Source organism: Gobio gobio (assembly GCF_949357685.1).
Source record: "Gobio gobio genome assembly, chromosome: 5".
Lineage (NCBI taxonomy): Eukaryota > Metazoa > Chordata > Actinopteri > Cypriniformes > Gobionidae > Gobio > Gobio gobio.
Window position 1 is genome coordinate 26,883,309 of NC_137101.1, and position 26,373 is coordinate 26,909,681.

Here is a 26,373-nt window from a genome sequence, read left to right on the forward strand (position 1 = left end):
ATGTATGGTAAAAAAAAACGGTAGTGGTTGCCAGAACTTAAGGGGGTTAGTTCACCCAAAAATGAAAATAATGTAATGCATTACTCGTTTCCATGCGTTCATCTTCGGAACACAAATTAAGATATTTTTGTTGAAATCCGATGGCTTAGTGAGGCCTGCATAGGCATCAATGTAATTTACACTCTCAAGATCCATTAATGTACTGAAAACATATTTAAATCAGTCCATGTGAGTACAGTGGTTCAATATTAATATTATAAAGCGACGAGAATATTTTTTGTGTGTCAAAAACAACTAAATAGCGACTTATATAGTGATAACCGATTTCAAAACACTGCTTCATGAAGCTTCGGAGTGTGAACGAATCAGTGAGTCGATTCAGCGGTCCGGAGCGCCAAAGTCACGTGATTTCAGCAGTTGGGCGGTTTGACACGCGATCCAAATCAGGATTCGACTCGCTGATTCGTTTTCGCTCTGAACCTTCGTGAAGCAGTGTTTTGAAATCGGTCATCACTATATAAGTCGTTATTTAGTTTTTTTGCTGCACAAAAAATATTCTCGTCGCTTTATAATATTAATATTATACCACTGTACTCACATGGACTGATTTAAATATGTTTTTAGTAATGGATCGAAGCGTTATGAATCAGTGAGTCGAATCATGATTTGGATCGCGTGTCAAACCGTCAAACTGCTGAAATTTGGCGATCCAAACTGCTGAATCGACTCACTGATTCATAACGCTTCGAAGCTTCATGATGCCGTGTTTTGAAATCGTCATCACTATAGAAGTCGTTATTTAGGGTTTTTTTGCGCACAAAAACTATTCTCGTCACTCCATAAAGTTATTGTAGAACCACTGTAGTGAGATGGACTTTGTAACGACGTCTTTAGTACCTTTTAAGGGTCTTGAGAGTGTACCGTGCATTGTGCCAATGGAGGCCTTTCAGAGCCATCAGATTTCAACTAAAATATCTTCATTTGTGTTCCGAAGATGAACGGAGGTCTTACGGGTGTCGAACGACATGAGGGTAAGTAATTAATGACAGAATTTTCATTTTTGGGTGAACTAACCCTTTAACTAAAACCTTTTAAAAAAAACTTAATTACTTTTAAATAAATTAAATAAATGTTAACTGAAATTATAAAAAATAAATAAACAATCTTATTTGAAGCTTTAGCTTAACCTGATATGGCCTACTGACTAAAACAGAAATACAAAGTTATAAAAACTATATAGCTGTTTTTAAAAAACAGACAAAAAAGTGAATTGAGCTCTTTTTCGTGTATTTTTAATGTCAAAAACAAAATTATGTCAAAATGTCAGTTCAAGTGACAGTCGGTTATGTAATGCTTAAATGCTTAATGTATTACAATTTAACTAAACTCATTAGATTTTAGGAGACTAAATCTACTGTAGACTTATGATATTTAGTCGACTAAAACTAGACTAAAACTAAAAACAAATCAGGTGACTAAAATATGACAAACTAAATAGCATTTTAGTCAAAAGACTATGACTAAAACTAAAAAAAAATTTGCTGTCAAAATTAACACTGGTTCCGAAGATGAACAGAGGTCTTACGGGTGTGGAACGGCATGAGGGTGAGTAATAAATTACATTATTTAAATTTTTGGGTGAACTAACCCTTTAAACATAAAAAATACGGTAGCAACATTTTAGGTTTTACAGATTTAAGTTAAATTTACAGTAAATAACCATATTTCATTAACCGAAATAATGTTAAATTACCAATCTATTTAAATAGTAATATCTGTTATGTATAGGGATTCACCGAATCCAGGATTCTGATTTGGCCGAATATTGGTCCTTTTGACGGGGTTCGGTTTCTGCCGAACCTTAGAATTTTTTCCCACCGAACCCTAGGATTGCACTATGCGCAATCCGCTGGTCGAACGTAATGACGCCGCCGTTGATTATGGGAAGGTGTTTACTAGATGGGCCGCTCGATTGCAGTCGGCTGTGAGAAAGTGAAAATGGAACTCGTGAGCAGAAAACGTGTTGTTTGGCAGTACTCTCAGTCAAAAGAAGGCGATTCAAGTCGAGCTACATGTTCAATTTGCAATGCCGATTTGTCTCGTGGTGGCAAGGACCCTAAACAATAGCCGCTGTTAAAACATTTGCATATGAAACCTACGAAAGAATACGAGTTCTGCATGAAGAAATCTATAGACAGCAGCCAAAATGCAGCAACTTCAGGTACGGCAAAGGAAGGACAGTCATCCTGGCATAATGTTGCCAATTCTTAATTAAAATTAAATTAAATTAAAAATACACTGCTGTAGGGATGCTCATTCGGATTTTTTTTTCCAACCGACAACCGCTGCTCATTATCCGATTATTAACAGTTAACTGATAAGATTATAATATTGAATTGGCATTAATAAAAATACGATTGACGAGTGTCTGTGACCCATTAAAAAGACACCTTTTTCACATGTTTATTTTATCGTGCAAACAGCAACATACGGATCAGATAAAATATAAATAAAAAGAATAAAATAAATAGGCCTACACTAAATATTTTCCACTTAAATAATTACCAAATTAAGATGACAAAACGAAAATACACCGAATCCGTTTGAAGTTTTGAAGAACCGGAATAGTTTTTTTGTCAAATAAAAATATCAGGCCTACCTCAATCCACACCTTGTATGGTTTTTATTTTTTTTAAAGTAACATGTCTAAGTGATGTTGGTTAGTCTGGAGCGCAGCCCGTTGACAGAAACCACCCTCTCAAGCCTCACTTATACTTTCGCCTGTCTCCGCAGCGCGAGCTGACTGCGTGCGCGCCTTCTGCGCTCTCCGTTGTGCTGTTCTTTGAAACGACAAAGGGTGACTTGGGGTAATTGTTCTACAAACCACCAGGAACAGCGGCGAGAAGAACATAAGTGACAATGTTTACTTTAGTAAACTTGACCAAAACCACACTACGAAAAGCCTTAAACAAGGCTTCAGATGGCACTGGTGTCTCGGGAATAGCTACATAACGCCATGCTAGAGCGGCCAGCCTCGAGAAGCGCCGTTCATTGCTTTTTGCTTACCAGTCAGGAGCTTGTACTAATGCTGTATTTTAATACCGCATAGCATATTTTGCAATATGAACATCCCTAAACTGCTGTGGACGTTGTTTACTTCATTAGTGTGTTTACTGTGATACTGGACTGAAGATGGGAGTAGGATTCGGTATACGGTTTCGGATTCAGCAGAATCTTAAACAGTGGATTCGGTATTGGGGGTATATGGGGCCGAACCCCACAAATCTGGATTTGGTGCATCCATAGTTATGTACCTTTGATATATACTGACAACCACCAATCACAGTGGTGATGAGTCACATAATGAATCAAAGCTCATCACAGCAGCTTTTAGCTGGACATTACTAATATATAGAAGGTGCACAGTGTCATTCACACAAACACTAAACACCATCATGGTAACACACATTAAATAAAAAAAATGCAATAAACAATAATTTAACAACATTAAATGTAACATAAAACCCTAATGTACATAACTGATTCGAAAAAAAAAAAACTAAGAAGAAACAGCTATTTCAACTAAATAAGCTAAATCAAATGTGAAGTGTCATGCAGGGAATTCTGGGAATGTCAATTTACTTCCAAAAACGTGGTAAATTTAACAGGATTTTACTGTAAAATTACATTAAATGTAAGGTTAGATCTATTACCGTTATTCGCCATATTTAGTACGGAAACTTTCTGTTAACCGGTTAAGTAAGGAATAATTGACGACGGGCTGTTGAATTATCAGAAAAATAATGCACACCCGAGGTGGTGATGCGGTCATGATGCGAAGCGGAGTGGCATTACACATTGGGTGTGCATTAATTTTCTTATAATTCAACGGCCCGTCGTCAATTATTCCGCTTATACTACGTTTACCACACCTCAAGACATCGATCCGATGATATATTTAAAGGGATTCGTCCGGTTTTTGAACTTAAATCGCTGTTGTGAGTAGGACTATTTCTTCCGCGTCTCATCCAACGGCTCTTTTGCTAGTTCCGAAATGTCATTTTAAAGCTGGTAACGGAGGCTTGAGCCGTTGATAGCATTCTACTGCAGTTATTAATGAAGTTATTAGAAAGAGAGCGAGAGTGACAGCGACACAGAGAGAGAGAGAGCGACAGAGAGAGAGAGAGAGAGAGAGAGATAGAGCACTTGTGTGAATTAGGCTACCTCTGTGCGTCTCTAAACAGCGCTGTTATTACCTCGCTATAGTGAAAAAATGTAATGTGTAGCCTTTAAGTTGCTACACTTTATACTACGGGGCTGTTGAATGCTTGAATCTGATTGGCTGATGAACGTTCTAACCGTAGCATTTTTACAGTCTTTTACCGTTAAAATCACGGGAGAATCTCCAGTTGTCACTGATGTCTGTCATTTAGACCTTTTTGGATTACAATCCACCATCAAAATGATCAATTTATTTATTCCAGCTGCTGTGAAAAAAAAGCTATAAATGATCCGCCACCTGCAGCATCCTCACATGCGATCCTACTACTAGCCGGACTCCTTCTTTATGTATACAGACGTGACGCAAATACGGTGACATGCTCGGATTTCCAGCGGAAACCCACCAGAACCACTCAAATTACGTGGGGCAAAAAAGTATTTAGTCAGCCACCAATTGGGCAAGTTCTGCCACTTAAAAAGATATGAGAGGCCTGTAATTTTCATCATAAGTACACTTCAACTATGAGAGACAGAATGAGAAAAATAAACCCAGAAAAGCACATTGTCTGATTTTTAAAGAATTTATTTGCAAATTATGGTGGAAAATAAGTATTTGGTCAATAACAAAAGTTAATCTCAATACTTTGTTATATACCCTTTGTTGGCAATGACAGAGGTCAAACGTTTTCTGTAAGTCTCTACAAGGTTTTTACACACTGTTGCTGGTAGCTTGGCCCATTCCTCCATGCAGATCTCCTCTAGAGCAGTGATGTTTTGGGGCTGTCGGTGGGCAACACAGATTTTCAACTCCCTCCAAAGATTTTCTATGGGGTTGAGATCTGGAGACTGGCTAGGCCACTCCAGGACCTTGAAATGCTTCTTACGAAGCCACTCCTTCGTTGCCCGGGCGGTGTGTTTGGGATCAATGTCATGCTGAAAGACCCAGCCACGTTTCATCTTCAATGCCCTTGCTGATCAACATGACATCATGACTTTGCGTAAACATACACGCCACTTTCTAAAGCCAAATGGCGTGTTATCTGTACGCATTTTGAGCTATCCGCGTGTATGTCTATGCCGTGTGATTCCGCGTGTATGTGTACGCCGAAACGAACCATCATCTCCACGTTTATGTCTACGCCATTTATAAATGGATTTATAAACATATTAAATTATGTTTTTTTGAAAATGTAAAAATGCAGAATGTGTGTGTGTGTGATGGGTAGGTTTAGGGGTAGGGGCAGTGTAGGGGGATAGAATGAAACGGCGTTGATAAACACGCTAAAAAGCGATTATGCGTCTTGATAGCACGCCAAAATGGCATAGCGAATTGGCGTGTCATACATACGCCATTTCATGAGATCAGTCTGTGTTGATGGAAGGAGGGTTTTACTCAAAATCTCACGATACATGGTCCCATTCATTCTTTCCTTTACACGGATCAGTCGTCCAGGTCCCTTTGCAGAAAAAAAGCCCCAAAGCATGATGTTTCCACCCCCATGCTTCACAGTAGGTATGGTGTTCTTTGGATGCAATTCTTTGTTGAGTTGAGTTGAGTTTTTACCAAAAAGTTATATTTTGGTTTCATCTGACCATATGACATTCTCCCAATCCTCTTCTGGATCATCCAAATGCTCTCTAGCAAACTTCAGACGGGTCCGGACATGTACTGGCTTAAGAAGGGGGACACGTCTGGCACTGCAGGATTTGAGTCCCTGGCGGTGTAGTTTGTTACTGATGGTAGCCTTTGTTACTTTGGTCCCAGCTCTCTGCAGGTCATTCACTAGGTCCCCCCGTGTGGTTCTGGTATTTTTGCTCACCGTTCTTTGTCATCAATTTGACCCCACGGGGTGAGATCTTGCATGGAGCCCCAGATCAAGGGAGATTATAGTTGGTCTTGTATGTCTTCCATTTTCTAATAATTGCTCCCACAGTTGATTTCTTCACACCAAGCTGCTTACCTATTGCAGATTCAGTCTTCCCAGCCTGGTGCAGGTCTACAATTTTGTTTCTGGTGTCCTTTGACAGCTCTTTGGTCTTGGCCATAGGGGAGTTTGGAGTCTGACTGTTTGAGGTTGTGGAAAGGTGTCTTTTATACTGATAACGAGTTCAAACAGGTGCCATTAATACAGGTAACGAGTGGAGGACAGAGGAGCCTCTTAAAGAAGAAGTTACAGGTCTGTGAGAGCCAGAAATCTTGCTTTTTTTTTGTAGGTGACCAAATACTTATTTTCCACCATAATTTGCAAATAAATTATTTAAAAATCAGACAATGTGATTTTCTGGATTTTTTTTCTCATTCTGTCTCTCATAGTTGAAGTGTACCTATGATGAAAATGACAGGCCTCTCTCATTGGTGGCTGACTAGATACTTTTTTGCCCCACTGTATAACATCATTACAAGCTTACCGTTGTGAATCGGGCTAAAATAAAGAGTTGAACACTGGCTGGTTATGTAGTTTGCTCAAAAATTGATTTTGGATCATTTGTAACCAAAAAAAGTTATGGACTGCAGCTTTAATAAAAGTATTTCTGCAACAATGAAAGTTGAAGAAATTAGATAATGTGTGTAAAATGCCAGAATGTTTATATAAAGGTATAAAAGGTATCTTTGGGAAAATATTTTTTTGCAAAAGGTTGGGGTTTCATGCATTTTAGAGGACAGCCATTTAATGTTACATTGTTTGAATTTAACATTTATTTTCATGCAGATACAGTAAATGCATCAGAAGCTCACATGAAGTAGTGCTTTCCCTGCTACTCTTGGCCAAGAATGTTCTCATCATTAAAAAAAATGTAAATTAAGAGTCAGCACAGATCTTCACAATCCTGATGAAATCAAGAGGACTTTATTCACATCATCAGTCCAATCACAGAATTGATCACTAAATGTTCATTTTGGGAGACATATCCCAAAAATCTGGAAGTTACTTATTACTTGCCTCATGATGTGAAGACGAAGCTCTTCCAAATCAATAATCAAATAAACTTATATATTACTTAAATATTACTGAGCACCTCAATTTGTTCTTACTCCGTCTCAATGTGCATTGTAACTTCTAAATGTTCTTTATTCTCTAAAAGAATAGTTCACCCAAAAAGGAAAATTCGACCCAATAATTCACTTACTTTCACAGTCGCTTCAAACATGTATATGACTTTTTCTTTTGTGGAACGCAAAATTAGAATTTTTGAATAATGTACCAGTCACTCTTTTCCATGCAATTACAATAAATTGGAACTAGAGCTTTCAAGCTTCAACAAGGACATAAAATTGTCATCATAGTACAAATGATCCTCTACAGTTCAATTCTTCTGAAGCCAGCTTTGTGTGATGAACAGACTTTATCATCAATAAAAGCATCATAAAAGTGGACCAAAAAAAGCATCATAAAAGTTTTTATGCAGTAATAACAAAACCAGTCTGAATAATTTGTTCATGAATTAGATTGATCAGATTCTCAAGATCAACTGATGATTTGGTCACAACGTTAAACAGGAAATAATAACTCACATTTTGGTTGGCTGCTCATAGACAGATATGGTTGATTTGGAATTTAGTTAATAACCACTTCTATAATGCCTTTTGTGCGCCTAGGATATTCTTCAGTGTTCATCAAATTCAAGCCTTATAAGCTTAGAGCGACATGAGGGCGAGTGAATAATGAAATTCACTTCTGGGTGAATTACTCTTTTATATCCATAATGTGTATTTTCTGCAGAAAATGGAATTGCATCTTGTTTGTTTGCAAGCCCAGCTTGACAGTATTGGCTCATCCAAAGGCAACAGATTGAGGTGGGACTCTCGCTTGGCTGAGAATGATGGAAGATTGAGGGAGTGTTTGAAAACTCTTATTATTTTTGCAATTCTGTTTGGTGCAGCTAGTGGAACAGAAACCTCACAGTGCTTTAAAAGTATAACTTACTCATCTCTCTGTGACTGGCTACCAGCAAGATTCAGTCAAAGTAGTCCTCAATGTCGATATTAGGATTAAGAAGCTCTGCGCCATATCGGGACAAGTCCATTTGGTTGAGAATGAGGTTTTCGAAGGTTTCCTCCAGATCCGTCTCTCCGATAAGGACAGCCCCCACCATTCGGCCCCCAGTCAGAACCACCTTCACATATTCCTGCCCTTTTGTACAGCGCACAAGAAGCTCATGGTCCTGACCCAAACCCTGAGCATTAAACTTCCCTAGCAAAACCACCTAAAAAACAAAACAAACAACAGACATAAAATGCTTGCTAAACTGATTGTCAAAACTGAAAACTACTTTTGTGCCATTAATAAAATCATTGAGAATGCTTTTTAAATTCTGATTCAATTCCCTTGAATTTGAATTACGCTAGCAAAAAGGTGGAATAATTAATTATTATAATAGTATTTTTATAATAATTAATAGTTACATTATTTTACAATATAAAGTAAACAAAATTATTAAAATATTTTTTTTTCTGTCCTTTTTTAAACTTAAAGGAACTGTATGTAAGAAATGTATTTCAATTAATCATAAGGGGGGGAGAGGGGATACACCGCTCTACAGTAATTTGAAAGTGATTGCAGTACCAGTTTTGGCCACAATCTTACATACATTTCCTTTAAACTAAATCTTTACCACCTTTTTCACTCCTGATGAGTTTGCATAATTTTTATATAAAGTTTCCTATGTGCAAATTTCTTTAAATTGTACATTTCTTCTGTCATTCCAGTTCTGACTTCAATTCTGAATTCTCAAATTCTGAATTTTCAGCCATTAAGTCTAAGAATGAGACATATACACGGTCAAACCAAAATGTATTCAGACACCTTCAACATTTTCTCACATCATCACAGTTTATTCACTATAGATTAGAAAATGGTAATAACATATGACAATAACTTAACAATAGAGTTAAACTGTGTCAGAACAAATTCATCTTGATAATGTCACATAACTTTGATAGAAAGGTATGTAATAGATTACAGTCAACCAATCAGCTGTTAAATTAAAGTACAAAATTAGATAATACCAATTTAGGTCAACTGATTACCAAGCAATGCTTCATTTTGTTCAGTCTGTGGTGTATAAGGTTGCATTGGCAATTAAAGAAAAAACACTAATGTGGCGTTCACACCGGACGCGATTCGCGCGAATAATTTGGCTCTGGCTCTGATGTCTCTGTGGTGTGTCTCGAGCTATAATTCGTCTTGTAACGGCCGATCTTTGCTCTCATGGATCTATAATTTGTTCCCTGGCAAATCGTTTAGGCTGAGGGCAAAGATAAGTTTCATTACCTTATATTTTTAGGCTATAACTGTACGTTGCAGTTGTAACGTTAGCCTACTAGCACTGACTTTGAATGTTTGACTGCATTGTTTGCTTTATTTCATGTATAGCTTGTTATACATTACTTATACTTTTGTATTATTGATCATACATAAACTTGCATTTAACAAAAAGAGACTGGGTTGTGTTTCATGTCATTTAATGTTATCACAGTGATAATCATATTGTCTGAACCAGACATTAATATACAGATTTTCTCCTCATTGTTGTCACTACTAGAGCAAGCTCCTGATTGGTTAACGCGGCGCGAAATATCCGCCAAAGTTCAGATTTTTCAACTTGAGCGTTTCGCGCGAATCGCGCGTTCAAAACGCTCAAGTCGCGTCCTTCTCGCCGCCTCAATCGCGCGAATCTCGCCGCCTCATTCGCGCGAATCGCGCCGCAGAATGCCATTTCGCGTCTCTGCATTGACTTAACATGTAAATCACTCGCGCGAATCGTGTCCGGTGTGAACGCACCATTAAGCAAAGCATGGTCAGGTCAAAGTGCCTGAATAATTTTGGTCCCAAATTTTTATCAATTTTACTGGTAGTCCAATGTATGAAGAATTTGTGGATATAATATGTCACAGTAAACTTTAATTTGTAAAACTAGTAAAAATTATATCTGGTGTCTGAATAATTTTTGGTTTGGCTGTGTATATGTATGTATGCATGTATGTATGTATGTACGTGTGTGTGTGTGTGTGTGTGTGTATGTATGTATGTGTGTGTGTGTGTGTGTGTGTGTGTGTGTGTGTGTGTGTGTGTGTGTGTGTGTGTGTGTGTGTGTATGTGTATGTGTATGTGTATATATATATATATATATATATATATATATATATATATATATATATATATATATATATATATATATATGACACAAAAAAAAACTTAACATTGAGAAATCAGCTCTTATTTTTTTCCAGATATATATTTGTTTTTTCCAAATATATATCTGATCCAAATATTATTATTATTATTATTATTTATTTTTTTTATTTTGTTAAAGAAGAAGAAATAAACAAACAGAAGTACTCACCTTGTAGTTGAAGAATTTGGTGATGTGTGTGAACAGCTCAAAGCAGAAGTCCAGCTCTATGGGGTCCTCCAGCACATCTGCAGCCATACATCGCGCTGCATACCAGCCCATCTGACGCGCCTGAGTCCACAATCGCATCTTCGCGTAACAGGAGAGAAGATTTAGAAAGTTAATCTTCAGGGCATCACAATAAAGAGAATCACTGACCCAGAATTGTAACCATTGTGTATATAACAAGTATCAGGTATTGGCTATATAGTGTGTGTTCTCATGTCACAAAAATATCAAAAGTATGAGATGAAATGCATAAATACAATAACTGAGGTGCAGTTGTACCTGTTGCCAGAGAGCGCTGGGCTTCCAGCCTGCAGTACACACATCACCAGCCGCATACACGTCCTGTTCGGACGTCCGCATATGATCATCCACTCTCAGACCATGATCTTCTGCCAGCTCAAACTGGAATAGAAAAAAAAAAATGAAACACATAAGAGATATAACTTCTTGATGTTAATTTCATTGAGACAAGTAGGTATAATAGTAAAAAGTAATGACAAAATTAATAAATTACTATTTATAAATTAATTTTAAATAAATGTATCGTCAATAAAATCCAATATATACACCAATAAGAATAATTAACAAATATATATTATTTAGTTTTAAATAAAAAAATATATAGTATTTATATGATAACTTTTAAAGATTTTTTAATAAATAAAAATGAAAAGTGAAATAAATGTGTCGATTCAGATGCATATTTATTTTACATTGTTGCCATGGAGAAAAGGATCAGTGTTCGGCACGACACCTGTTGCGCTGACAATAAAATCACAGCCATAACTCTTCCCATTGGTTAACTGGACATAAGCAGGCCACATCCCTACGGAAAGTTAAAAAAAATAAAAGTTTTTTTATTTTTTATTTTAGCTGTAAAAGAGTGAGGCTTCATTTTTGTTTCAGTAAATTATTTTATTTAGAATAACCTAATTCAGATTTCTTTGTGCTAAGTTTGGACTGCAAAAACTCCTGTTGGGTGAAGATCTTGTCAACCTCACACTCGTATTCTATATGGACTCCGCTGGAACTCTGAGAAATTAATAGAAAAGAAGAACGAATGAGAATTAAGTGACAAGAGATCATTTCCACCATTTTAATGTGGCTAATGTACAAATGCAAAAATTAATACAAACCTGCTCTGCTCCTCTTAATTCAATCCCTTCATGCCAATCTGGGCCCAAAGCACTGCCAAGTTCTCCTGAAGCCCCACTGTGGCCTGCTATGAAACATAAATGTGCGCAATTGACATTTTGATCAGCTGGGAATTACTAAAAAATATTGTGTGTTTTGAAGAAAGTAGATTTTTTTTATTTAAGTAGATGAGAGAACAGAAGAGAGACGTTTTATCATTAATTTTACAAATTTGTATAATTTTTAATATAATCATAAATGCAAAGTCGTAAAAATATACCTTGCTTTGCATGGCATGTATGATATGCTATTTATTAGGGATACACTGACAATACCAATAGCTAATGAATACAATTGTACAGTATTTTGTCTGAGGGGGGAGTTTACACGATAACATGCTAAAGAAAAACGTTTCGGTTTTTAGTACATTGTTGTCGTGTTAACGTTCACAATAAATGAAAAATTTAATTAAAATCAGTTTAGGTGTTGAAAAAAGTGGATTTAGGTTAAACATTATAATGTACAGTATGTTCACTTCATTTAGTTTGAGATTTTCTAAAGATTACATTTAACAGTGTGATTAAATCATTATTAATGTTTTTTTTAAGATTAACTTTAATTGAAAATCTAATTAAATCATATAAAGTTAAATCCAAGTAAAACTTATATTTTATTAGTGAGAAAACAGGCTTTCCATTTTTTCCTTTTTTCAACTTTATTACAGTGGCACTCATATACTTAATTTCCATCAAAACTGGCAGAAGAGGGCAGCAGTGCACATTGTGTGAGAATGCAGAGCAGTGTGTGAGGTGAATTCATACCTTCGGTCTTGTCAGCAGTGTAGCGTGATCTCTTGCATGGCAATGACCGGTCTTTCTTTTCAGCTTTCAGTGAGGGAATGAGAAACTGAGCAGCTCCTGCATCAAAGAATGTGTTTCCCATGGCTTTATCCTTTATGGCCCAGATCACCTCACAACCCTCTACTTCATACCTACAGGAACAGACAGCAGGAATTATAGAAAATCCATCTCAATAAATCTCTATTAGCGTTTGGACCTAGACTTCCGAGACATCCTTTAAGTATTACTATTTTCCACAATATTGATAGAAAAATCATCAAAATATAATATAGTTTCAAGCATTTAATAAAAAGCCTTTACATAAAAGCACTGGTGTTTTCTTGGGTTTGCTGTGTAGATACTTTATTGTTAATAATGATTTGGGTTGATACAGATACTTACACCAATTCTAATGCGATTCCTCCATTGCCAATGACAACTATCCGTTTAGCCTTTGATAAGCGCTTTTGAAACTCCTGTGAAAATAACATCAAACCATTTTCCTTTTTTTTTTTATATAAATAATAATAATTCTGCATCACATTCTTAGAGTTATATTCATATACATACACTATATAGACAAAAGCATTGGGACACCTGACCATTACACCAACAGGAACCGTAATGACATCGCATTCTGAATACATAGACATTAATTTGGAGTTGGTCCCCCCCATAAAAGCCATTTTAACTCTATTTTGAGTGTATCTTTGGGAATTTTTTGCTCTTTCATCCAGTAGACTAGAGCAATTGTGAGGTCAGGCACTGATGATGGACAAGAAGGCCTCGCAACATCCGTTCCAGTCCATCCCAAAAGTGTTTGATGGGGTTGAGTTCAGGGCCCTGTGCGAGGCAGTCAAGTTCTTCCACACCAAACTCATCCAACCATGTCTTTATGGACCTTGCTTTGTAAAGTGGGGCACAGTCATTCTGGAATAGAAAAGGGCCATCCCAAACAATTCCCACAAAGTTGGAAGCATAGCATTGTCCAAAATGTCTTGGTATGCTTAAGCATTAGGAGTTCCTTTCACTGGAAGTAAGGGGCCTAGAAAAAAAACAGCCCCATACCATAATCCCTCCATCAAACTTTACAGTTGGCAAAATGCAGTCAGGCAGGTAACGTTCTCCTAGCATCCAGCAAACACAGACTCGCCCATCAGAGAAGTTTGATTTGTCAATCTAGAGAACACGTCTCCACTGCTCCAGAGTCCAGTGGCGACGTGCTTTACACCACTGCATCCGACGCTTGGTATTGTACTTGGTGATGTGAGGTTTGCATGCAGCTGCTCGGCCATGGAAACCCATGCCATGAATTTCCCGCCGCACAGTTTTTGTGCTGATATTAATGCCAGTGGAAGTTTGGAACTCTTTAGCTATGGAATCAGCAGAGAGTTGGCATCTTTTACACACAATGCACCTCATCACTCAGTGACCGGTTTGCTATGTGACTTATACCACTTAGAGTTGACCGTGGTATATCTAGCAGGGATGAAATTTCATGGACAAATTTATTCTGCATCCTATCACAGCACCTCGCTTGAATTCACAGAGTTCTTCACAAATTACCCTTATTTTCCACTAATGTTTGTAAATGCAGACTGCATGGCTAGGTGCTGAATTTTATACACCTGTGGCAATGGGTCTGATTGAATCACCTGAATTCAACAATTATTAGATATAATAATACTTGTGTCTATATAGTGTATATCCACTATTAATGAGCTCCAGTGTACCTGAGCACTGTCTGTGTCTCGTATGCCCAGCACATGAGGTTCGTCTCGAATAAGAAGTTTGGGTCTGCCTCCACTGCAGAGACACAACTTTTTATAATGGAACGTCTGGCCATTCTCTGCTTGTAAATGCTGCAAAAATGGGAATACCGGAATAAATACACATTTTGAATATGGAAAAGAAACAAGGTGTGTGTCTTAACATACATGTTCCTTAGCTCGCAGGAGTTTGACTGCAGATTGTACGACTTTCAGATTGGGATACTTTTCTTCTAAAACACTGGATGGCTGTTCCTCGACATCAAATTCTTCCAAGGTCTTCGACACCTACATGGAGAAAGGTAGATGACAAATAACTATTTTTAATTCAATATAAAGATTATTGGTTTAGGGTTAAATTACATTAAAGTATACTTTAGTTTATCATAAATGCTTGCCGGTACATTTGTCAGTACACTTTCACCATTTCTAAGACAGCAGAAATAATTATTCCTGACATAAACATGCATTACATATAAACTGCATTTTATATACATTTAAACTATAATACATTTTCAGTTTATTGTCAATAACATGAAATTAAGGGCCCGAAAACATTACATTCACTTTGCATATTTTTTTTAAAGTGTATTATTTCCATAAGAAGTACTCTTTGTAAAAGTATGCTAAAGTGTACTTTTTCACAAGGTACAATCATTTGTATATTAATAATACATAAATTCTTTCAAAGTAGGCTGTATTATTTCCACAATATATTATTGGTTTAGGAATATAGTATTATATAAACATCGGTATTACATTTACATTGTAACGTTACCCCTTTTCTCACCCTTTAACTAAAATTTGAGCGCAAAAGTTGTTTTAGTTTTTTTTATGACACACAATAAACGTGTGAAATATCAAACCTGTTTGAAATTTGTAACTGTCTTCACTAAAGGAGAGGCTGTCAGAAGATAAACCTCATCTGATGGGAACTGCGATGCGATCTGCGAAAGTTATGAGATTAGAAAGTTATCAGACAGACCAGCCATTAGATCAGTTATCGTTTTTGATGTGCTTATACCTGTTCTGCACAAGTTACACCTGCGATTCCTCCACCCACGATGACAAATGCGACTTGTTTATCTGAAGCCATTGAACTTCAGCACGTCCGAAGCTCCGTTTGTGGATACTAACTTATATCAGAATGAACGACACCACTATTGAACTGCTCGGTTCTTGAGACCTTTTTTATATATATATATATTATATTGAGACCACGATATTTTGTGTTCTCTGTTTCTGCTAGAATCATATCAATCACTTAAGAAGAGACGTATAAAGAGCAGCCTCATTCCGACTATATTTAGACGGAATGAACTTCCGTGTTTACCTTCTTTCAGCTGACTACAGAAAGCGTTGAGGGTCAAACAGTATGCGCTAAAATATACGAGGTACGTACTGTAGAGCCATTTGAATTCATGTTAAAGATATTAAAAGGTCAAAACCTGTCGTGGACAACTTTTAAAGATTTCTAGCCTGTGTTAAAACAAGCTAAACCCTTGCAGAAGGGTTCAATTGTATTGAATGTGCACTTGTAGTGTACTTTAAATAAATTTTTTTTTTTACAAAAAGATACTTGCAGATAATATAATATTAATGAAAAAGGGCACTTAAGTGTACTTAAAGAGAGTACACTTACATGAATGTTTCATAAATTAAAAACATATACAGGCTATATTTTAAATCATGTTTTAATAATATTTTGTCATATTAAAAAAGTACTTATGGTGAATACGCACATGCAAAGTATTTCATTATAGTTCTAACTGTAGTGTGTTATTAGATATTATTTAAAGATATGTATATGTGAAAGTAATTTATAAATAGGCTGATATATTTTAAATATAATTGATATTTAGTATATTTTAATTTATGGTATAAAGCTTGTAACTGCAAATCGGCAGAACATTTTCCATTTCAAAGACAACAGAAATAATTATGAAATTACATATAAACATGTGCCTACAAAAAAAAAAAAACTCTTAAGTTCAACCTGCATTTGATATAAATTTAAACTATAATACATTCCACATTAACTTTAAATATCATGTAATTAAGTGTCTGAAAACATTACATTCAGTTTACATTTAGTTAGTTGAGAAGATGGCTTGAGGGTGAATACATTATGAGATAATTTTCATTTTTGGGTGAACTAACCCTTTAAAGTAGGCTATAGTATTTCCATAATAAGTATTCTTTATTAAAAGTATACTAAAGCATATTCTTCTTACAAGAGACAATAATGTATTATAAACTTATATCTGGCTACATGTTGATGCTTGAAGACCATAGACTGTATTGAAGACTGATAAATTATGGGGAGTTGGGTTGGTTTGGGACAGTGATTTTGTTGTTTGTTAGATAATTGTATGATGATTGTAAAAAAAAAAAAAAAAAAAAAAAAAAAAAAATTCATATTGTTGCCATATTATGACCTGTCAAATGTTAATACAGCAATATCACACAAGCAAGTGTTGTTATAAATATCAGCACTGTTGTGAGTGCTGCAGGTAATTACATATAGCCGGTATAAAATGGGATACATGTAATGTCCTCTGATTTTTATGTCTGAAGAGTGTTGCTTTCATGAGTCACTGACTGAAAATAAACCAAGAGTGTCAAATGTGTCAAAACAAGTGAAAAAATATCAGAATAACATACATGGACACAGAAGTGTTATCTGAATTACTGTGTGCACTGGCATACCCCTTAAATGTTGATATGTTGATAATGTTGATATGCCCCTTAGACATGTTAAAACATTGCCCCAAAAGTGGCACATCAACCCCCCTATTTGATCCACACAGAAACAGATGCCCCTGGACATGAGGATAACTTAAGTTCATTGGACAGGAAAGCTCATATGGTATTCTCTTCTCCCTTCTCGGAATATGCCCGGGTTGTTCTAACCTAATGAACTGCATGTGTGGCATGCTGTTGTTTATTCTTTAGGCTAATCTTCCTTTGTTCTTGCACTTACTGCATGTGTCATTTTCCTCAACTTTAAACTCAAAAAGTTACTACACTTACAACTAGAAACACTCACCGATATATGAAACGAAAACTAGTGCAGTCAAATCGCGATTAATCGCATCTAATATAAAAGATTGTAAATATATAATATGTGTGTGTATGTGTGTGTGTGTGTATACACACGTGCACAAAACATCTATGTGTGTGTGTGTGTGTGTGTGTGTGTGTATGTACAAACTTTTATGTTAGTTGCGTTTAATCATGATTAATCAATTTGACAGCACTAGAAAAAAAACCACAAGTACCTGCTGAAACCTTAACATTAAGATGTTTATGCTGGTTTGCAGCTAATCTGCTCTTGGGAAAAACAACAGTACTTCAATAGTGTACTTCAAATCTTAAAAACTATACTTGAAGATAATAATTAAATTATTAATATTATATGTACTTGAGTACACTTTAATGACTACTCAAGAACACTAAAAAGTAAAATCTGTAATAATGTCAAACTGTTTTACTTCAAAGTACATTTTAAATCATTATGGTTAATCCTAATACTCTTTTGTCATGATTTAAAGAAGTTGATTTACTTTCACTCTAAAAAATGCTGGGTTAAAAATAACCCAAGTTTTAACCCAGCGGTTTGGTTAAATGTTTGCTTAAAACAACCCAATTGCTGGGTTAAAACAAACCAATCGCTGGCTTAAAACAACCCAATTGCTGGGTTAGTCCATTTTCAACCCAACTTGGGTTATTTTTAACCCAGCATTTTTTAGAGTGTTGATGTTTTGATTAACATACTAAATCAAGTACGTGATTATAATTTAACTGTAGTGTGCTATATATAACAATTAAAATTAATATAGCCTATATGATCCCCAGGATCCTATAGAGAATAAAGCAGATTGGAGTAAGCAAATTGCAACTTCATCATCACATGTGTAATTACACATATATTAAAAAACTTGACTCACAGACTTCAACAGAAAATACATTAAAGTATATATATTTTTTTGCCATAAATGCTTGTCAATACATTCGAGACACACTTTAACCATATTTGAAAGATGAAGGATAATTAATTATGAAATTACATGTAATTAAGTCAGAAAACACTCTAAAGTTCAGCTAATTCAATTTAATATAAATGTAAACTGCAGTACAATATTATTTAATTCCAATTAAGGTTTACACACAATGTTTGCACTATATATATATTTTTAAAGTACATTATTTTCGCCATAAGTATTCTTTTTAAAATGCTGGTTAAATTAGTTAAAGTAAGACACCAGCATCCAGAACACAGCAGCTGATCAGTAGTGCTGTTGAGATTTATTTAAAGTATTATACAAATATTTTGCTAATGATAAACATATGAGATAATGTTGATACTTAAATAAAACAAACTTCCTCCAATTCTGAAAGTAAAACCTCCAAAGAATAAAGTAAAATTCCACTAAGAAAGCAGGCATGGGATATGAAACATCAGTTGCGCTGGACAACATGGCACACATTAAATAACTTTCCATTGGTCTAATTAAAAAGTACAAGTTAATTATCCAAATTAAATGAGTCACACTTGAACTCAAGCTCTCCTCTACTCTCTGTCTAGTCTGTGTACGTAATGGATCTGATGGCCCTGTATGTCAGCCATATTAACTGCACCGAACAGCGTCTGTAGCCTTTAACCTCCTTGTGGACACTCACGTCATTATGACAGATATATCAACCGCCAAATTATCTGTGACCACAGCCAATCCTATTATTTACCATTATATTAATACAGGAAACATCCTCCCTTGTTTTATACGCTTAGATCAGAATAGAAATGATGTCACACTAGGGCAAAACCATATTCCGTACAACGTCAGGATAATTAGGACGTTGATTCTAAGAGGAAATGATATGAAGTGCTTCAGTGTTGTATTTGTGGATTTGTGAGTGTGAATATGTGGATTCTCATTTAAAAAAACACACACATTCAGGCCAAATTTGTATAATTTTTTTTTTGTAAAGAAATTGAAGCAGATATTTAAGCTTGTTAACATTGTGACATTATTAGATGACCATAGATGACCACAAAAACATGTATTTGTGCAGTACTTTTGGTATTTTAAACATAAATGAAATATGTGCATGACATTTATTTCATCATTACAGATGCCCATCTTGTGAATAGGAAAGGGACTGTGTGAAAATGTATGGCTGAAACTTTCATTAGGCCTTACTTGTCCATCTCTGTTGCTGCTGATGCATCAGTCATTATCTGAAATGTCACTGACGTATCTTTCTGCTTGATTGATTCATGTTTATTGCAGCTGGCCTTGCTACATTTATACATTTCATCTATTTCTGTCTCTGTAACATCTTTTTATTAGAGCAGCTACATAACTGCTCACACAGTGGACATTCACCATCAGAGAGAAGAGGAAAAATGAACCGAATATTTTTATGTGATTGCCAGTTCAAACATGTGGACAAAATGATAGTCACTGATGATGTTTTGTCATAGAGTTGGCTACAATATTGAAACGGGTGTCAAAAATGAAAACTACTTTTTTGTGTGTGCCAATGGTGCATTTTGTATTTTATTTTATTTTATTTTATTTTTGTATTATTTTGTATCTCTTACATGTCCACTAAAAGTATTTTTCTCAATTAGCTGAAATTCATAATGCTATTATGCAAATTATATACACTGAAATGCACCAATATCATATTGTTACATTTTCAGGAATCAAGTCAAAGTTGTAATTAAAAAATAATAATACATCATAAAAATAATACATTCATTTTACATGGGACCTTTCCACATATTCCACAGCATTTGAACAGAAACCAATAGTCTAATTATATGCATTATATGGATTATTATAAAGAGAGGAAAATTTAGCAGTAGTGATCTATAATACACAATAACTTCCACTACTTTCCTGATAAAGCAAATTAATAGTTGACATAATTTAGTAATTTAACAATTTTCAAAGACATTGAACAACTTCTTTAAAAAAATATTAAAACAATAATCATTAAAACATCATTACATAAAAGGTTCTTGCATAATAGCTGTTGTTGACTGGATTTTTTATTTATTATATGGGAAGTGCTAAAATTAAATTCATTTGCACAACATTTACTTAAAATTCACTCAAAAATATTTGAAATTAAAGGAAATGTGCATTCTCAAATATGAATCAGCCAAGCAAGTTAGCTGCCAATCCCACTAAATCTCTTTTTCATATACATTAAGATCCCAGAGGTCCTAGATCTTCATCTTTAACTTTGAGCTAAATTTAAACTAAACATTGAGGTAATTTTTGGCAAGGCACAAGAGCCAATAAAAGAAGTGTTTGTACTGTTTTCAATGCCTGTTACTGTTTTCAATGCCTTTTTTGTACCTCCTCAGTTTTACCATCAGCATATGTGGTTTTGTATATGCAAGTACTTTTTTTTAGATAGTCAGGATCAGAGGTCTATAATGAGCTAAAATGGGGCTTAAATATAGTGTCTTTTATGGCTATAATAGCCTACAGTAATCAATGTATACAACCACTTGTATACGTGAGCATTAACTTGATGTTGTGTTCATCAAAACACCGATAAAAAAAGATATAGGGGCCGCCGCATCCAATCAGATGGTGTCAGATAGAGTTCTAATGGCTAACGTTTGTGGTATATTTAACCACATTTGCGATACATGGTACTTGATCAGTTTCTGTTGAGGATTATACATCACTTTTTATAATTTTCTTTAACAAAAATTACTTAAAAGATAAGTTTTTCTTGCTGTATATTGCTCTAATTCTTTTCTTTTCTTGCTTTATTGCTCTTGCTTTGAAATTTGGCCAGCAATAATAAACAAAAAATATTGTAGACAATGGGTTTATTGACCTTATTGTAATGACATTGAGCAGAGAAGTGGATTATCTTTTTTCTTTTATTAGAAAATAAATCAAAACAAAATGTCAATTCTTCTTTGCTATTCATGTACTTTTTATAATACATTTTATTAACGTGCCATCATGATAACATGATTCAAAACACTATATGTTGTCTGAGAACCTTTTTGTCATGCAAGGTTTACCATAAACTGAAAATGCTGCAAACAATTGTTTACACCAAAAGGCACTGTCTTTTGTGTACAATGTGGTGAGGGGGGAATCAACAAATAAAAATGAAAACAAATGCAATAACATACAAACTGAATAATTTTCATCATTATCATTCATAGTACATTTATTTTACTGTAGGGGTATGCTTCTCGCTTTGGGGTGCGAGAATTCCCGGGTTCAAATCCCGGACGAGCCCCCAATTTTTGTTGTATTTGAACTATAAGGGCAGGTAAACAGGCGATTGCAGCAGGTCTCTCTTTCCATAAGTGTTGGATCCGACGTTGGTTGGCGCATAGACGGTGCCGATGGTGTTGCTGGATCGGACAAGAAAATCTGCTAATCTCTGAGTCACACAGGTGGCTGTATTGCACCTCCTCTTTTCGATGTGATGACTAAAAGGAAGGTAAGAAGGGTATTCAGTCATTAGTCATATGCCTAAATAAATTATAATTAATTACCTTACGATCTTTTTCATAATTCAAGTCACCATGACATCAAAATTGAGGTGGGGCAACCTGTAACTCACATAGGATAACTACAAACTACAACGATCCAATCAATTCCCGGTAGACAAAATCAAATCCCACCCAACATTTTTTCTTGTTCAAATGCCGTTTGGATATACATCACAACAGGGAATAAAAGACTAATCGCAACTTCCGTTTCAGGCCGACTTTAAAGCACAATTTAGGCATGATTTTGCAGGCAAATAAGGTCCATTGTCATTTAAGTTGCGTTACCAGCTTGAAGACAAGCAAAATCTCGATCACATGGATTACAAGTAATAATACAAGACTAAATAACATTAATTCATGAAAATAGTTCCAAAAAAGCTAAAGCAGGTACAAGTGTCAGAACTGTATAGTGCACATGGACATGTGGATGCATACAAACAGTGAAACGACCCATAATTTAAACAATTTGGAATGCCAACTGACCAATTCAATTTGAAAAAAAAAGAACCTTATAGAACCTTAGGGATCTTGACTTTAATGAATCCTTGATGGCAGATGTCTTAAATGTTTGCATGATACTTTAATGTTTAATGGGCTATTTAATTTTTGTCTATCGATAAAGTGTGTTTAGTATATATTATTAATTAAAACTAAATTCATAAATTAATTCCATGATGGGAACCCCTAAAAGGTTCTATATATAAAACGCCTGACAGAATGCTTTTCTGATTTTGCCAGTTAGATGCGTTCCTGGGTCAACATATTTTGTTGATCCTGGAACAACATTCCTTTCTGAAAATGTTGTCCTAACCCCTAAACCTAACCCTACCCATAAGTTATCCCTAAAATCAGAAGCAAATTATAAATGAATAACACTGATGTAGAAGCACCTAACCCAGGTTGTAAGCCTAAACTTGACATAAACTGTAAACTGTCCCTCAAATCTGATTGGTTGATTGGAATGTTGTTACAGAATCAACAAAGATGTTGATCCAGGAACATGTTGCACTTCCTGGCAAAATCAGGTTCTGCATATAATTATTTTGATGGTACTACCTACCAAAATGGAAACATCTTAAACAATGAATCATAATTGACACAATTAATTTGCTCAAGTACCTGTTCACTGCACTGATACCCCTTGGGGGCCGTGGCCTTGTAAAACTCACAAAGGGATTGTCAGATAGATCTGTAACCAGCCATCCAGCAGCCTCTTGCAAGTCATCTGGCAGCTCATTGGATGAAAGGGAGTACCTGTCGACAAGAAGAGGCCACAAAGCACCATTTCATCAATAACTGCTTATAGAGTGTCACTCTCCCCAACTATGACAATCTTCTGAAGTGGAGATGTGTTGCAAGTGGATCATTTACGCCCGCTGGTCATATCACTCGCATACACTTCTACACACTTGCAGCACAGTTGTTATATCTCAAAGATAGACCAAATGTGCTACCTCAAGTTGCAACCTCAAATTAACCTTTTTTGTCAGGTAACTTAAAATGTGTTTGATGTGATATAATATCACAGTCTTACAACAAAAAGGTTACTTTTTTTGGAGTTATGCCATAGAATAACCATTTTGGTTGCCCAAAGAACCTTTCAGTGAACAGTTCATAAAATATTTTTTTTTTCCAAGTCATAAAAGCAGAGGTAAGGGAATTATTTAGTGGTGTTGTATTTTTTTTAATATATATATATATATATATATAGTCGGATAGGATATATGTAATATTGAATTTCTATAATTCAAGTAATTTCTTTATTCTAAAAATAGACATTTTGTCAGGTAAAACATGTCAGCCTATGATATAATTTAAATAAACTGATTCTAAGAGAAAAATATTACTTTTAGTGTTTTTTTTAAATCTAACTACATAAGTTTACACAAATGAAGGAAATTTTAAGGGATGGATCAGGACCATCCTTAAAAGAATAGATTAAAAATAAGATCAAAAATACATCCCAACACCTAACATTTTGACTTTTTACAATGAGTTAAAGACATACCTGTTGTGAGGGACTGTGGCGACACAATGCAGCATCACAAGGAAGATCAGGATCTGAGAGGACAGTTTCAGATGATACATGGCAGATTGCAATACTGTTCTTGTGCAAAATAAAAGGGGGGAAAAAGAGCATTAGCATGAGTAAAACTGCATGTCATAGTAGAAGATCACACAAAAACATGTTTTGTAAAACACTGGAAAGCATTTTGTGGACATTCCAGACATCTAAAGCATTACCCCCCAACATTTTAGAGGCTCAATTATTTCCAAATACTTCCCTTCCAGACACCAAACACCATATTTTGTCTTTTTAACTCATATTACAGTGGACAACACTATCATTACTATTATTAAAATCACAATTTTTGCCACTTTAAAGCTAAAAAAAAGTTGTTAAGCCTAGTAATACTACAAAAAGTTTCCATATATTTTATTGAAAGGATAACAGTACTCACTTCCAGCGGTTTCAAACCAGTGGATAGCAGCTCCAGAAGGTGCTGGCGATGTCTCTGTTTTTCACACACTCATTCACTCACTCCATCCATCCGCTCTGTTATAGGCTCCTACCCTCAACCACTTGTGACATCATCACACTCCTCCAAATATAGCTCTCAATTTCTAGCAGAGGTCAGGAGTATATGGAGGGGCAGGGGGAGGGGGGGTGGGCTAGCTTGAAGAATTCAAACTCACAGCAAGGGTCAAAAGCGGCGTTGACGCTTGTCATGACGTTCGTCGTGGACATCATCATCATCAACTGCCTTCACGTCATAATGATTCAAATGACTTTGAGTAAAAAAAAGTCCATCCTGCAATGGAAAAAACAAGTACTTTCTACTCTTAGAAGCACATTTTGCTCATTTTTAAAATTCTTGTTTCTGGAGAAAAATCAATGCTGTACCTGGAAAAACTTTTTCAAGATATTATAGATGTTGGGTCAGGCCTTGTTTTCCTTTGTGTGCTTATTCATTTAATATGTTTTAAAAGTGCAAGACACTGTTCAAAACTGTTCCTCTCTTGTAGCTCAATACTTTCCCTTTCCTAGGGATTCAAGTAGCAATGATTCACTCTTTATTTTAAGTCAGAGAACAAAAATAAGTTTCGCCCAAAACCCACTGCAGGGATTGAAATGTATGGCACATGAAGTTTAACAGAATGGATAACGTTGAATACAAAAGTTATTTAGGAATAATTCACACCGATTTGGAATGACATGAAATAATTTTTTTTTCTGAAAATGTATGATGTTTTTTATTTGGTGAACCAAAACTAAATAATCAGTAAAAAATAATCAGGTAAGTTTTAGCCTTTGCATGTTATCTTTGTTTTAACATTTGCATGTTATATTCTTTCAAAATACTGATTTAAAACTAATAACACTAATAACATACAGAAACTGTAAATGTCAAATAAGTGGTATAAATGAAGAACAAAGGATTTTCAGGCACCTAACCTTAAAAAAATACTATAATTTTACAAAATATTTTGAGAATAACACACAAGACATTCTCAGCAGAGCAACGAATCAACGATTTACCTTGGAAACAGATGCTAAGAAAAAGCCTGCTGTTCTACTTCCTTCTTCTTTTGTTTAATAGCAATTTACATAACTTAGAGCACATCGCCACCTATTTGGTGGTTTTGCAACCATTTTTCCAACCTTTTTGTTTAATAAGTAATATTTATTCACTGAGCAAAAGGATTATATTGTTTGTTTGATGCTAAATAATTGAATGCAGATCCATGTGTGAGATGACAATAAAATAAATAATAAATATATTTGAATTGAATTGACATTTAAAGTCCCTGTAAAGTCAAAACTAAACATGTGTTCTGAGTTCCTCACACCACAGGTAATTGTGTTATTAACCACCCAGCCAAATTTGAATCATAAAAAAATCTGGGAAGTACATAAAATAGCTTATCAAAAACCTGAAAAAATTAGCAACATTCTCTGCTCTCAAACGCTGGGGGTGTGTCCGCTGTCGGCGCCGAAACCGCGCCCACTCGCGGTAAAGCTGCAGTAGCACACAAGACGACACTCGCGTAATGTTACTGATCACGACCGTCTATGATCACGACGTACCAGATGTCGGCGGGACGGGAGGATGAGGGCCTGGGCGGGGGATAGTCGGTTCTGCAGCGGATTATCAGTGAATCCCAGTTGTCTCCGGTGAAAGTTGGTAAAACTATCCAGTGTAAAGTCACTGCAGAGGTAGGTGTCGGTGATGATCCTCAGCTCTCCATCAAGGTTGCTGTTCACAAAATGAATCCCCCTCTTCTTCGTTTTTGTTTTGTAAGCTGTTATGTAAGTTGTAGACTATAGTAACTAACAGTACTAACAATAATTCGCGATCGAACTGATGCGAATGTGCTCTAGTTATGATCGTGTTAGGGGAGGAGCCAGGCTCGGTGGCTCCAGTGCGTCATCGAGCCACCGTTTTAGCCCCGCCCAGAAAAT

At 35.5% G+C, this 26,373-nt stretch overlaps 2 protein-coding genes across 2 annotated transcripts; both read right to left on the reverse strand.

Moving 5' to 3' along the window:
- Positions 1–6,850: 6,850 nt before the first annotated feature.
- On the reverse strand, positions 6,851–15,723 carry pyroxd1 (pyridine nucleotide-disulphide oxidoreductase domain 1). The gene is made up of 12 exons (XM_079816954.1): positions 15,390–15,723; positions 15,232–15,312; positions 14,534–14,653; positions 14,330–14,458; positions 12,999–13,072; positions 12,579–12,748; positions 11,760–11,845; positions 11,553–11,655; positions 11,337–11,449; positions 10,903–11,025; positions 10,567–10,704; positions 6,851–8,427 (listed from the first exon to the last, which is right to left on the reverse strand). Exons 1-12 carry the CDS (start codon positions 15,459–15,461, stop codon positions 8,179–8,181), a joined length of 1,458 nt encoding a protein of 485 aa, XP_079673080.1. The 5' UTR covers positions 15,462–15,723; the 3' UTR covers positions 6,851–8,178.
- Positions 15,724–21,211: 5,488 nt separating this feature from the next.
- On the reverse strand, positions 21,212–24,441 carry iapp (islet amyloid polypeptide). The gene is made up of 4 exons (XM_079817463.1): positions 24,371–24,441; positions 23,917–24,015; positions 23,028–23,162; positions 21,212–21,845 (listed from the first exon to the last, which is right to left on the reverse strand). Exons 2-4 carry the CDS (start codon positions 23,994–23,996, stop codon positions 21,671–21,673), a joined length of 390 nt encoding a protein of 129 aa, XP_079673589.1. The 5' UTR covers positions 23,997–24,015; positions 24,371–24,441; the 3' UTR covers positions 21,212–21,670.
- Positions 24,442–26,373: the final 1,932 nt, after the last annotated feature.